Source organism: Eriocheir sinensis, chromosome 70, assembly GCF_024679095.1.
Source record: "Eriocheir sinensis breed Jianghai 21 chromosome 70, ASM2467909v1, whole genome shotgun sequence".
In the NCBI taxonomy this organism is placed as follows: Eukaryota; Metazoa; Arthropoda; class Malacostraca; order Decapoda; family Varunidae; genus Eriocheir; species Eriocheir sinensis.
In genome coordinates, this window is record NC_066578.1 from 164675 (window position 1) to 179391 (window position 14717).

The following is a 14717-nucleotide window of genomic DNA, read 5'->3' on the forward strand; positions in this document are numbered from 1 at the left end:
CAATTGACTGTATTGGCTATACAGGCAGCACCACACGTGGCCACTCAGTGAACTGTCAAAGCAGTACTTTCCATAGAACTCAAGTTATGTACTAGAGTGCGTCTGAGGCTGCCTCCAGGATACAGGGCCTTGGTGCCGCCACTGCTCCAAGCCAACGACTGCACACATTTAACTCCTACCCAATTTCCTGACTCTACTATTTGACATGGAGAAAAACTGAAATCGGGTAGGAGTGAAGTGTGTGCAATCATCGGCTTGGGGTGACGGCGGCATCATGGCCGTGTATCCCTGAGACAGCCTCAGACGCACTCTAGTCTATAACTTGAACTCTATGGAAAATACAGCTTAGAGTTGAGTGGCTGCATGTGGCGCTGCCTGTATAGCCAATACGGTCCATTTGATATACCATCCGGTCCTGCTGATTTCCTCGCATCCAATTCTTCCAATAATTTTCTAACTTCATCGCTGATGTTTGTATTCTCTCCAGACCCACTCTATTCACCGGCACTGCATCTACACCTTCAAACTCACTCTCCCTTGTGAACACTGTTTGGAAACAATTATTCATCACTATTACTATTTCACTTTCACTCACACAGCTCTTCTGGACAGAGTGGAGGCTAAGGCTCTTCGTCTCATCAGCTCTCCTCCTCATACTGATAGTCTTCTACCTCTTAAATTCCGCCGCAATGTTGCCTCTCTTTCTATCTTCTATCGATATTTCCACGCTGACTGCTCTTCTGAACTTGCAAACTGCATGCCTCCCCCCTCTCCCGCGGCCCCGCTGCACTCGACTTTCTACTCATGCTCATCCCTATACTGTCCAAACCCCTTATGCAAGAGTTAACCAGCATCTTCACTCTTTCTTCCCTCACGCTGGTAAACTCTGGAACAATCTTCCTTCATCTGTATTTCCTCCTGCCTACGACTTGAACTCTTTCAAGAGGAGGGTATCAGGACATCTCTCCTCCTGTATTTGATCTTCCTTTCAGCCACCTCTTTTGTTTTACTTTAGGAGCAGCGAGTAGCGGGCTTTTTTTTTTATTATTGTTTTCTTTTTTTGTGTGCCCTTGAGCTGCCTCCTTTGTTGTAAAAAAAAAAAAAAAAAAAAAGTTTCACCATTAACTTAAACTTTTTGAATCTCATCTCTATTTTTCAACTTTACATTTATGAACTTATAAAACAGTTTTGGCTGGTCTTTGCACTTATCTACAATATTCTTCTCAAAATTCCTTTTTTCTTTTCTTCTTACTTTGACATAAGCATTCCTCTTCCTTTTGTACTCATTCCATAGATCCATCCTCCTATTTTTTCTCCATGTGTTCCATGCCTTCTCCTTTTCCTGCTTGGCGTCTACACACTTTCTACTGTACCACTCTTCTCTTGGTTTCTGGGCTTCTTTCATCCCTGGTACCCACTTTTCCACTCCTTCGTTGTAAATCCGTATAAAGATAGCCCATTTTTCCTCCACATTTTCAGCCTCAAAAAAAGTATCCCATTGTGCTTCCTCAAAATGTTTCCCAAGTTGTTCAAAATTTGCCTTATTAAAGTTAAACCATTCTTTCCTGTAGTCCTCATTCCTGATTATTTTACCTCCTTCTCGTAATATGTACTCGATAAGTACGTGATCGCTCTTCCCTATAGGGCTCTTATAGTTCATCTCCTCTGTGGTATCTGGCTCCCTGGTGATTATCAAGTCCAATCTAGATGGCTCGTCTTCTCTGAATCTTGTATTTTCCTCTACCCACTGTGTGAGGACGTTATCTATAACCAATTCCAAAACCTTGTTCCCCCATGAAGCTTCACTTCCTTCCGTTGACCAGTTTCCCAAGACACTTCCTTACAATTAAAATCCCCCATTGTCAGAATCTTCTCCTTCTCCTCCAGCAATCTCCTTAGGCAATCCAATGTGTCTTCCAGCTTCTTCTTGTACAATTCTTCTGTCCATGAATTGTTTTTTGGAGGGACACACACCACTACGATATTTCTGCATCCTCCCCTTTGCAGTCTTATTCCCACACTCAAGACCTCTGCTTCCCCTTCGCCATAGGTGACACCCTCCACTGTCCATTCTTTTTTCAACAATAGCATCACTCCTCCTCCTTGTTTATTTTCTCTATTTCTCATCCATACATTGCTGCTGAAGCCCTTCAAAGACCCTTCCCATGTCCTCACTAACCGTTTCCCTTTTGTCCCATCAACACCAGAGAGCAGTTCAGCATGCTCTCTAAAGACAGTTCCTCTCTCTTTCTACACCACACTACATTCACACAACACACACACCTTTTCCCAAAATTAAAAATTAAAAATGGCTAACGAAAACACTGCCTCGGAGTCCCCGCCTGGGGGGGGGGGGGACCATAAATTCCCCCAGGGAGGACTCCCCTTCTGGCTGCCGACTTGAGAGGTGTCCTGATAACTCCTCGAACCTCCTCCTTATCAATTTCTGCAACATTCACGGTCTTCGTTCTAATTTTCATTCTGTGGAACACCATCTCTCCTCCTCTAAACCCCACCTTCTCTTCCTCACTGAAACACAGGTTTGTGAGGCTACTGACAGCAACCTCTACTCTGTTCCCTCCTACTATCTCTATCCTAAATTTCAATCCAAAGCTGGATGTTGCGCCTACGTGCGCAACGAAATCACTTGCTCTCGTGCCCACGACCTTGATTCTTCTGAATTTTCCACCATCTGGCTAAGACTTCATTAATTGTCATTCTATTACTAAATACATCTGTGCTGTTTATCTCTCACCTAACTCTACTAACTATGTAAAATTCTTTGACTATTTGAACTCTAAAGTGGAGCACATCTTGACTCATTCTCCCTTTGCTGAAATCTCCATCTTGGGAGATTTCAATGTTCACCACCAGCTTTGGCTTTCATCCTCCTTCACTGACCAGCCTGGTGAACAAGCCTTCAACTTTGCTCTCCTCAACGACCTAGAGCAGTTGGTTCAGCACCCTACTCGTATTCCCGACCGTCTTGGAGACAGGCCAAACATTCTAGACCTCTTCCTTACCTCTAATCCTTCTGCTTACTCTGTCAAACTGTTCTCTCTGTTGGGCTCCTCCGATCATAACCTTATTTCTGTATCCAGTCCTATCGCTCCTGTACATCCTCTGGACCCGCCGAAGAGGCGATGCTTCTGGCATTTTGCTTCAGCTCGGTGGGACGACCTGAGGATGTACTTTTCCGATTTCCCGTGGAATGATTACTGCTTCCAGGAGAGAGACCCCTCTGTGTGTGCTCAGCGCATCACAGAGGTGATTGTCTCTGGAATGGAGGCATACATTCCACGTACTTTCTCTACTCCTCACGCTAAAAAGCCTTGGTTTAATCACGCTTGTTCTCGTGCTATTAAAGATAGAGAGGCAGCTCACAAAAGGTTCCAGAGCCTTCGAACTCCCACTAACTTTGACCTTTACATTTCAGCCCGGAATCGTGCCAAATCTATTCTCCGACTTACCAAAACTTCTTTTATTAATAGAAAATGTCAACACCTTGCTTCTTCTAATTCTTCCCGTGACTTCTGGCATCTAGCCAAAAATATCTCCTCCAATTTCATTTCTTCCTCTTTCCCTCCTCTCCTTAACCCTGACGGCAGCACTGCCGTCTCATCTGTCTCTAAGGCTGAACTCTTCGCTCAAACTTTCTGTAAGAACTCCACCCTGGACGATTCTGGGCATATTCCTCCTACTCATCCCCCCTCTGACTCCTTTATGCCTGTTATTAAGATTCTTCAAAATGATGTTTTCTATGCCCTCTCTGGCCTCAATTCTCAGAAGGCTTATGGACCTGATGGAGTGCCTCCTATTGTCCTTAAAAACTGTGCCTCCGTGCTGACACCCTGCCTGGTCAAACTCTTTCGTCTCTGCCTTTCAACATCTATCTTTCCTTCCTGCTGGAAGTATGCCTTTGTACAGCCTGTGCCTAAGAAGGGTGACCGTTCCAATCCCTCAAACTACCGCCCTATAGCTTTACTTTCCTGTCTATCTAAAGCTTTTGAATCAATCCTTAACCGGAAGATTCAAAAGCACCTTTCCACTTCTAACCTTCTATCTGATCGCCAGTATGGATTCCGCAAGGGGCGTTCTACTGGCGATCTTCTTGCTCTCTTAACTGACTCTTGGTCATCCTTTCTTAACCGTTTCGGTGAAACTTTCTCTGTTGCGCTAGACATATCGAAAGCCTTCGATAGAGTCTGGCACCAGTCTTTGCTTTCTAAACTGCCCTCTTTCGGATTCTATCCCTCTCTCTGTTCCTTTATCTCCAGTTTCCTTTCCGGCCGTTCTATCTCTGTGGTGGTGGACGGTGGTGACGGTGGTGGTAGAAAAAATCGATAGAAGATAGAAAGAGAGGCAACATGGCGGCGGAAATTAAGAGGTAGAAGACTATCAGTAAGAGGAGGAGAGCTGATGAGACGAAGAGCCTTAGACTCCACTTTGTCCAAGAGAGCTGTGTGAGTGTAGCCCCCCCACACGAGAGATGCACACTCTATACAAGGGCGGACATGGCCCCTGTATATGGATAGCAACTGTGCGGGGGAGAAGAACTGGCGGAGACGATACAGAACGCCCAGCCTCGAGGAAGCTGATTTAGTGAGAGACGAGATATGAAGTTTCCAGTTAAGATTTTGAGTTAAGGATAGACCGAGGATGTTTAGTGTTGAGGATGGTGACAGCTGAATGTTGTTGAAAAATAGGGGATAGGTGTTTGGAAGATTGTGTCGAGTTGATAGGTGGAGAAATTGGGTTTTTGAGGCATTGAAGGACACAAGGTTCCTTTTACCCCAATCAGAAATGATAGTAAGGTCTGAGGTTAAGCGTTCTGTAGCCTCCAGCCTGGAGTCATGTAATCCCTGCTGAGAGGGTCTTCTGATGAAAGAAGTAGAAGACATACGGGAAAAGAGCTACGCTCGCGCTGTCCTGTCTCCATATCCTCTCTTATCCAACTTTTCCTTAAAATCATGAACGTTTCTTGCACAAACCACCTCCTCCTCCAGTCCATTCCATAGCTCAATGCTTCTGTTTGGCAGTGGAACGCCAGCACTCCTCGGGCGAGCAGCTTGGGGGTCCTTCTGCGGCGGCGTGGTTGACCCGCCTGGTTATCCTTGCTTTGGGCCCCCCCGCAGCAGTCAAGTCAACCGGTCGGCTGCTCACACGTGCACCACTACGGGTGTCTACTGGGCGCCTGCCCTGAGAGCCCGTGCCTCCGTCACTGCTCGCCGGCTGTTACCCATGGCTGTGGCGGCGGCGGAGGCGTCCCTACACCCGCCAGGACTTATTGCCCGCCCCCCTTTACAGGGCCGCCTTTTGGCCAAAGGCCCTGTCCCCCTATTATGGGTGTAAATCTTAAGAAGAAGAAGCTTCTGTTTGGGAAGCTAAACTTTTTCACATCTCTCCTACACGTGGTCGCCCTCAACTTCTTTCCATGTCCTCTCGTTTCTCTCTCGCTCCACACACACAGGTCCTCTCTGTCCAGATTCTCCACCCCGCTCGCCACCCTGTACACCGCTATCAGGTCTCCTCTTTCTCTTCTTCTCTCCAGGGTTGTGAGCCCCATGCTATTGAGTCTCTCCTCGTAAGTCCGATCCCTAAGTTCTGGTACCATCTTGGTTGCCACTCTCTGTACTCTTCCCAGCTTTCTTATGTTCTTCTTTTCATGAGGAGACCAGACCACTGCTGCATACTCCAACCTTGGCCTTATCATTGTAACTATTATTTTCTTCATTATCTCTTCGTCCAAATACACAAATGCCGTCCTTCTGTTCATCAGCAAATTCATAGTTTGTCCCGTTACCCTGTTGATGTGTTTGTCCGGTGACATATTCTCTCCCTGCCCCAGGCCAGGTGGGTAAGGCCCACGCTGGGTGGTTGTGGGCAGTGGGGTGTGACGCCCCTGCCGCCCACACACCCGCCCAGGCTCAGGTGTGTTGTCCCCTCCCTGCCTCGGGCCGGGTGGGTAAGGCTGCTGCTGGGTGGCTGTGGGCGGCGGGGTGTCTGCCACCCACACACTTGCCCAGGCTCAGAAAATCTTCACATTTTTCTACCTGGATCATCTGTTACACAAGAAGGTGACCTTTGTTGACCTCACCGGCCTGACCAGTGAGTGTACAACTGTAGCACCATTGGCAAAACTCAACAGGAAGAAAATAAAGTGACTCAGTAAGTGGAAGTAAAAAAATAATATTTAATGTTTATACCACTTTTTATTTGTTATCAATGTTTGCAGCCATTATGGAATCCATTTTATAATAAAACATTATTTTGTTCTCCTTTACAGAATCCTCTTGAATGCTTTCAGATTTTTGATCAAGTGTGATATGAGAGGGGCCAAGGAATGCTTTGTAAGGGGTGGCGTAAATGTTTCTGACTTGTGCTCACTGTAACCACTATTTCTCACACTGTTGAGTTTTGTATAGTTTTTAAAGAGTGGTGTAAACACTAAATGTTTTCTGACTTCTACTCACCATAATTACTCTGTTTTTTCACCCCACTGTTTTAGCAGTGGTGTCACAGCTATACAGTTACTGCTCACGGCAATTACGTCACCAACATTTGTCCATCTTGTGTAACAGATGAGCCGGGTAAAAAAATGTGAATGTTTTCTAAGCCTGGGCGAGCGTGTTGGCGGTGGAGAGGTCAGACGCCCCAAGACACCTCAGACAGGTTCTGGAGCAAAGCTGGAAGCATTTTCTGTCAAATAAAAGGAATGTTTCTCCAACAGGATGTTTATTAGAGTCCAGCGAACACCTGAGGGACAGAATGCTCTACAGAAATAACTTGTTCCAGAGAATTATCAAGACGTTTTTAGTTCCTCTGCTCAGAGACACTCAGGCTTGCCGAGGGAGTGGGAACGGCCTTCATCTTGGTGTCACTGTTGCTTCTTCTTCCAGGCGTGGCGCGCTGAGCGTGGCAGGCAGCGGCTGTGTCCTCCTGGGTGCTGAGGTCCAGCGGCTGTGTCTGCAGGGCAGGAGGGGACACATGTGCTCCCGGCAGGTCACCTGTCCCACTGGCCTGCACACAGTGGCGGGACAGTCCAGCCTTCAGCAGCGGTCTGTTGGGGAGAACAGAGGATGTTACCCAACACAGAAAAGGAAATTTCAGCTTCTCAAGAGTGAGAGAAACAGTCTACTGAAGTCTTTCCTGTTCATCAGTCACTTTGGGTGTGACTGGTGGGATTAGCGGAGAGGCCACGGCATCGCTGCCACTCTCTCTCTCTCTCTCATGTTGATAACTGAACTTAAACGTTGTGTACATTTCATTATGACAAGACCAAATAGCTCTACGAAAGATTGGTTTTCTAGGGACAAAAGTCAGCGCTCCAGTCACCTAGGCCTTGGTTAGCCAGATCACTTCAGACCTTTACCTCATGGCCCATGGCCGGTGTTCCTCCGAAGGCACCTTGGATGTCAGGTCAACTGGTAACCAAGTCAACCCACACCCCAGGTTAACTGGTAACCAAGTCAACCCACACCCCAGGTTAACTGGTAACCAAGTCAACCCACACCCCAGGTCACCTGGTAACCCTTGCATTGGTAATGCATTGTGGGATTTGCCTTCCACTCTCAGGTCACAGCAGCCACCCTGGAGCATGTACGCCTCCACTCAGTGCCTTCCCCCCCCCCCCCCTAGCTGGTGTTCTGTCATATATTTGAGTGTTTCTGTACTCAGGAACCCTCAAGCCATCTTATATAAAACACAAACGTGCTGATTTGCATCGACAACACACCAAACAAGCACACGAAAAACAAGCTTGTGTCAAACAGTTTAGTCAGATCACACTCCAAGGATTCATGGCCTTTCAAACACCTATAATTCATCTCATTGCCTGTGCCATGACAGGCTGGGGCCGACTACCATCTAGGCCCCTCAAGAAAAGCCTACCGGCACTATAGGCATACACATAAAAAAATAAAAAAATAAAAATAAAAAAGTAAAAAATAAATAGACGTCTGGCTCTGCAAGTGCCTGTACTTAAGGAATTTTGGTAATTTACTGCATTTAAATAACATTGGGCAATATTCAAAACAGCCTGGCCTCACATTCAACAATATTTCACTTCATTTCAAAGATTAACCGTGATTTACAGGCAACAAATTATTGAAATACATATTATTTGCACTTGCAGAGCCAGATGTCTTTTAGTGCACCTGAAATGAGATTACTTCCAGGCCTCTGAAGGGCCCTGGAGGGTTGGAGTATGGCCTCACTGTGCAGCGTGACACAAGCCTGTTTTTTGTGTGCTGCTGTGGTGTAATAGCAATGCAAAGGCATCTTTGGGATTTATAAGGAGTGAGGGTTTTTGTGTATGCATAAACACTCAAATATATTATTGAGAAATTAGCTTGAATATCTATCATAAGTTGGTTTTCGCATATTCATGAACCAGAAATGTGCAGGTGCCACATCTATCAAAACTCCCACTGTGTTGACGGACAGATGAAATGAAACCAACTCCAGGAGCTGAGGCACACATAAGGATTAGATATATGTATATTAGATACTGTGTGTGTGGTTAAGTGACTGAGCCGGTTCATGTTGTCTGTGACACACATTACAGGAAGGTTCTGTTTGGGCAGAATAGTAACCTGCCATCACTAGGAGCTGAGGCACACATAAGCAGTGGCAGATACAGCTCCAGGTGAAGGGGGCTGATATACAAGATGGGCGCCATACCATACCATACCATATATATATATATATATATATATATATATATATATATATATATATATATATATATATATATATATATATATATATATATATATATATATATATATATATATATATATATATATATATATATATATATATATATATATATATATATATATATATATATATATATATATATATAAGCCAAATCCATCTGGTCCCGCTAAGCATGCATTTTATTTTTTTTACAAATATAAATACGATAATGTTCGCAATTTCTTTTATTTGTTTTGTATGTTTATTTCTTTTATTATTTTTAATATTATTATTAGTAGTAGTAGACTAGTAGTAGTAGTAGTAGTAGTAGTATCAGAAACATCTCAAGTAATGGATGTCTTTCTCGTTTGATTTTGCGGCGCCCTTGTCATTCAGCCGCGAATTTTGGAAAATCAACTGCTTTGGTGTGAATCACCATAACTCCCTTATTTCTGGGGCTACAGAAAAGTTATTGGTATCAATCGACGGCAAAATGCAAGGGGTATATTTGTAAATCAGTGACTGGGCTCGAAAACCGACTCGAAAGGGTCAAATATCGAATAAATTTGCAAAAAACGACTCGAAAAATACAACGTATTTTTGAGTTCCCCACCTTGAGACCCACTCATTTTTTGAGAATTTCAAAAATACTATTTAACAAATGATTTAGCCCTGGCAATGTAATTTCCAAAATGGTAATCTTTCCCTACTCCCAGTAGTTTCGTCGCTAGATCTCGAAATGTAAACCCTGCCGAGAGCGATTTTGATGAACTCCAGACATTTTGCCGTTTTTGTCTGGTGTGGCCTTGCTATTGTATCTAGAAGGCTGTAATTTGGCATGTAGCCCCTTTTAGCAATGTTATTTGACCAAATTAAAGGATCTTTTGATAGCTCGATTCTAAGTTTGTCGTCGAGCCGTCACAAAATAGACGTGTCCAAATCGCGGCAAAAAGGGCCGAAAACCAAGTTATTTTGTGACGGTTTGAAGACGAACTTAGAATTGAGCTATCAAAATATCCTTTGAGTTGGTCAAACTACATTGTCAAGAGGGGCTACATGCCAAATTACAGCCTTCTAGATACAATAGCAAGGCCACACTAGACAAAAATGGCAAAATGTCTGGAGTTCATCAAAATTGCTCTCGACAGGGTTTACGTTTCGAGATCTAGCGACGAAACTACTGGGAGTAGGGAAACGCTATGCACCATTTTGGAAATTACATTGGCAGGGCTAAATCATTTGTTAAATAAGTGTTTTGAAATTCTCAATAAATGAGTAGGTCTAAAGGTTGGGAACTCAAAAATACATTTTTTATCGAGTCATTTTTTGTGAATTTATTCGATTTTCAACCTTTTTGAGTCGGTTTTCGAGCCCGGTCGGTAACTCAAAAATATGGCCCTTGCATTTTGCCGTCGATTGATACCAATAACTTTTCTCTAGCCCCAGAAATAAGGGAGTTATGGCGATTCACACCAAAGCGGTTGAATTTTCAAAATTCGCGGCTTGATGACAAAGCTGGGGCAAGTGTCCAATCCATATGTATAGGTTTCACTGGTAGTAGTAATAGTAGAAGTAGTAGTATTGTTGTTATTATTATCATTATAATTAGTAGGCTAGTAGTAGTGTTCACAGGAATGATACCCCACAGATCTCGGTGAATCTTTGAAAGGGAGCAATTTAGGTTCTAAGGGGGGGGCAGCCACCTCCCCCCCCGGGATCCACCACTGCACATAAGGATTAGATATATGTATAATTAGATATCATGTGTGTGGTTAAGTGACGAAGCCGGTTCATGTTATCTGTGACACACATTACAGGAAGGTTCTGTTTGGGCAGAATAGTAACCTTACCTCAAGCTTTGTAGGGATATCCAAGCCAGTGTGTTATGAGTCCTGGCCATGGTAATTACTCCCCACACAGCCTGGTGATGTCACTCCTGCAGAGAACACTCCTGCCATTTACGAGTTGATGTGGTTAGGAGTTGACCAGGGGAACAAGTTAACCTGGTTAGTTGACCAGGGGAACAAGTTAACCTGGTTAGTTGACCAGGGGAACAAGTTAACCTGGTTAGTTGACCAGGGGAACAAGTTAACCTGGTTAGTTGACCAGGGGAACAAGTTAACCTGGATAGCTGACCAGGGGAACAAGTTAACCTGGATAGCTGACCAGGGGAACAAGTTAACCTGGATAGCTGACCAGGGGAACAAGTTAACCTGGATAGCTGACCAGGGGAACAAGTTAACCTGGATAGCTGACCAGGGGAACAAGTTAACCTGGTTAGTTGACCAGGGGAACAAGTTAACCTGGTTAGTTGACCAGGGGAACAAGTTAACCTGGTTAGTTGACCAGGGGAACAAGTTAACCTGGATAGCTGACCAGGGGAACAAGTTAACCTGGATAGCTGACCAGGAGAATGAGTTGACCTGGTTAGTTGACCAGGGGAACAAGTTAACCTGGATAGCTGACCAGGAGAATGAGTTGACCTGGTTAGTTGACCAGGGGAACAAGTTAACCTGGTTAGCTGACCAGGGGAACAAGTTAACCTGGTTAGTTGACCAGGGGAACAAGTTGACCAGGGGAATGAGTTAACCTGGATAGCTGACCAGGAGAATGAGTTGACCTGGTTAGTTGACCAGGAGAATGAGTTGACCTGGTTAGTTGACCAGGGGAACAAGTTGACCAGGGGAATGAGTTAACCTGGTTAGTTGACCAGGGGAACAAGTTGACCAGGAGAATGAGTTGACCTGGTTAGTTGACCAGGGGAACAAGTTAACCTGGTTAGTTGACCAGGGGAACAAGTTGACCAGGAGAATGAGTTGACCTGGTTAGTTGACCAGGGGAACAAGTTAACCTGGTTAGTTGACCAGGAGAATGAGTTAACCTGGTTAGTTGACCAGGGGAGTGAGTTGACCTGGTAAGTTGACCAGGAGAATGAGTTGACCTGGTTAGTTGACCAGGGGAGTGAGTTGACCTGGTTAGTTGACCAGGGGAGTGAGTTGACCTGGTAAGTTGACCAGGGGAGTGAGTTGACCTGGTAAGTTGACCAGGAGAATGAGTTGACTTGGTTAGTTGACCAGGGGAGTGAGTTGACTTGGTTAGTTGACCAGGGGAGTGAGTTGACTTGGTTAGTTGACCAGAGGAGTGAGTTAACTTGGTTAGTTGACCAGGGGAGTGAGTTGACTTGGTTAGTTGACCAGAGGAGTGAGTTAACTTGGTTAGTTGACCAGGGGAGTGAGTTAACTTGGTTAGTTGTCCAGGGGAGTGAGTTGACTTGGTTAGTTGACCAGGGGAGTGAGTTAACTTGGTTAGTTGACCAGGGGAGTGAGTTAACTTGGTTAGTTGACCAGGGGAGTGAGTTAACTTGGTTAGTTGACCAGGGAGTGAGTTAACTTGGTTAGTTGACCAGGGGAGTGAGTTGACTTGGTTAGTTGACCAGGGGAGTGAGTTGACTTGGTTAGTTGACCAGAGGAGTGAGTTAACTTGGTTAGTTGACCACAGGAGTGAGTTGACTTGGTTAGTTGACCAGGGGAGTGAGTTAACTTGGTTAGTTGACCACAGGAGTGAGTTGACTTGGTTAGTTGACCAGGGGAGTGAGTTAACTTGGTTAGTTGACCACAGGAGTGAGTTAACTTGGTTAGTTGACCAGAGGAGTGAGTTGACTTGGTTAGTTGACCAGGGGAGTGAGTTAACTTGGTTAGTTGACCACAGGAGTGAGTTGACTTGGTTAGTTGACCAGGGGAGTGAGTTAACTTGGTTAGTTGACCAGAGGAGTGAGTTGACTTGGTTAGTTGACCAGAGGAGTGAGTTGACTTGGTTAGTTGACCAGGGGAGTGAGTTAACTTGTTTAGTTGAACAGTGGAGTGAGTGTACTTGGTTAGTTGACCAGGGGAGTGAGTTAACTTGGTTAGTTGACCAGAGGAGTGAGTTGACTTGGTTAGTTGACCAGGGGAGTGAGTTAACTTGGTTAGTTGACCAGAGGAGTGAGTTGACTTGGTTAGTTGACCAGGGGAGTGAGTTAACTTGGTTAGTTGACCAGGGGAGTGAGTTGACTTGGTTAGTTGACCAGGGGAGTGAGTTAACTTGGTTAGTTGACCACAGGAGTGAGTTGACTTGGTTAGTTGACAAGTGGAGTGAGTTTACTTGGTTAGTTGACCAGGGGAGTGAGTTAACTTGGTTAGTTGACCAGGGGAGTGAGTTAACTTGGTTAGTTGACCAGGGGAGTGAGTTAACTTGGTTAGTTGACCAGGGGAGTGAGTTAACTTGGTTAGTTGACCAGGGGAGTGAGTTAACTTGGTTAGTTGACCAGAGGAGTGAGTTAACCTGGTTAGTTGACCAGGGGAGTGAGTTGACTGGTAGTGAGTTGACTTGGTTAGGGGATGACCTGTAACCTGCACTTTGAAGCATTATTGCCTTGTCATCATTGCTGGATAACTTATCAAGATATTTACAACATGTTGCATTTTGCTGCCTGCTGACAGCTGCCAATAAAGAAATATCTGTCCTGTTTTAAGAAAGTTTTACAGCAGAAATTACCTTTACAAACATGATTTACTGTTGAAGTGGAAAAAACTTAATGCCAGAGCCATCACCACGGCTGCCCTGGACCCTGAATGGAAGGTAAAGTTTGGGGCACAGGCTGTGGCTGTGCATGGCCCCAGTGCTCATCTCTGCCACAATGGTCCCTGAGCCATCACCACGGCTGCCCTGGACCCTGAATGGAAGGTTAAGTTTGGGGCACAGGCTGTGGCTGTGCATGGCCCCAGTGGTCATCTCTGCCACAATGGTCCCTGAGCCTGTGGCGGGAAGAACCCACCCGGGACACATGGCCACTGGGACATAAGGGCTGCCACAGTTTAACTAACTAGGGGTAGTGTGCTTCACTCGCCGCTGCCTCCACCCCAATGGACCCCCAAGCAGGCCTCCACACATCTCCCTTTCCATTCTAAGCCCCTACGGCCTGTGTAGATATAGACAACGGCATATACTTGTACTGAGCGAGTCCACAACACCATGGGCCAGGCCAGTCCTGGAGTGCCTTCCTGGCAAGACCCACCATTGTTATGCCCTCATAAGCATTAAAGGATAATTGTGAAAGTACAAATATTATAAAGGAGCCCTGAAAGAAAAAATTGCTTACGAATAAAGGACAATTTTAAACATGCTTACCCAAAGTGGAATGCGGCAAAGTGACCTCTGTGGCGAATACCAGCTTGAGGTTGCTGTAGGACGACATGCTCGTTGTTGTCAATGCCATCATGATCACTGCAAATAGATACATTACAAATAGAAATGCTGTGATACCTGGCCTGCATCCATACCCACACTTGTCCAAAAGCCAAAACTCTTCACTCATGGAACGATTTTTTTGTTCAAAAAGATTTCAGCATTGATGATTGACATTTATGGCTATTTGGGAGCAAGACTAAGAATAATCATAAATTTCACTGTTAGATCTTCATAAGAAAGGAAGCTGCAAATAACAAAAGGCATAATATAGGGGAGAGCGGCGATGATTCAGCCACTTTTTAGAAAAATATTTTTAGAAAAAAAAGTTTTAAGAAGTGGTGTAATTTTGTTGATCTCAAAATGTTCCTTCATCCTTTAGCTCTTTAGGTTGTTAATATGACACCCGTAGCCATTTCCAGTTTTCAGATGTAGGTGATGAAAGACAAGTTTCTAAATCGTCCGAACCAGGGGCCAGGGAGGTGGTACGGACACTCAGCTTAATATTTATATAACTTAAGTTTGATTGGCTAATAAACAAGATTATATCTACTATAAAACATTTGTATAAGGACAAAAGTATCCTCTCATTATTTATAGGGGAAAAAAATAAAAAACTACAAGAAATATCTAAAAAATTTTGGTATTATGGCTTCCTTCTCTTCTCACAAGCATAATATCTGAATATAAATCAACCAAATTAACCTTTTTATAACCGTTGCAAAACCTATAGTGTTTAAATTGATATAAATTTAATAAAAATCATGAAAAAATCATCTGTCCGAATCATCATG

General features: G+C 44.5%; 1 protein-coding gene and 1 long non-coding RNA gene across 24 annotated transcripts in view; one reads left to right on the forward strand and one right to left on the reverse strand.

The window, feature by feature from the left end:
- Window positions 1-8685, forward strand: part of LOC126988690 (uncharacterized) — a 67253-nt gene extending 58568 nt beyond the window's left edge. For all 7 annotated transcript variants that reach the window (XR_007742450.1, XR_007742449.1, XR_007742453.1 and 4 more), the window contains 2 exons: window positions 6900-7452; window positions 7486-8685. This is a non-coding gene — a long non-coding RNA (uncharacterized LOC126988690). The remainder of the gene's footprint in view (window positions 1-6899; window positions 7453-7485) is intronic.
- A 1193-nt stretch (window positions 8686-9878) lies between these two features.
- On the reverse strand, window positions 9879-13432 carry LOC126988688 (foot protein 1 variant 1-like). Of its 17 annotated transcripts, XM_050847045.1 has the most exons (5): window positions 12841-13432; window positions 11522-11731; window positions 11094-11243; window positions 10914-11063; window positions 9882-10793 (listed from the first exon to the last, which is right to left on the reverse strand). In XM_050847045.1, exons 1-5 carry the CDS (start codon window positions 13102-13104, stop codon window positions 10659-10661), a joined length of 909 nt encoding a protein of 302 aa, XP_050703002.1. In that variant the 5' UTR covers window positions 13105-13432; the 3' UTR covers window positions 9882-10658. The 17 variants fall into 17 exon arrangements, 2 of the variants coding, with proteins under 2 accessions (XP_050703002.1, XP_050703001.1); XR_007742436.1 differs by lacking the exon at window positions 12841-13432 and having other exon boundaries at window positions 9879-10793; window positions 10914-11033; window positions 11184-11243; window positions 11445-11961; XR_007742444.1 differs by lacking the exon at window positions 12841-13432 and adding an exon at window positions 11852-11942 and having other exon boundaries at window positions 9879-10823; window positions 10974-11320; window positions 11445-11731.
- Between the last annotated feature and the right edge of the window lie 1285 nt (window positions 13433-14717).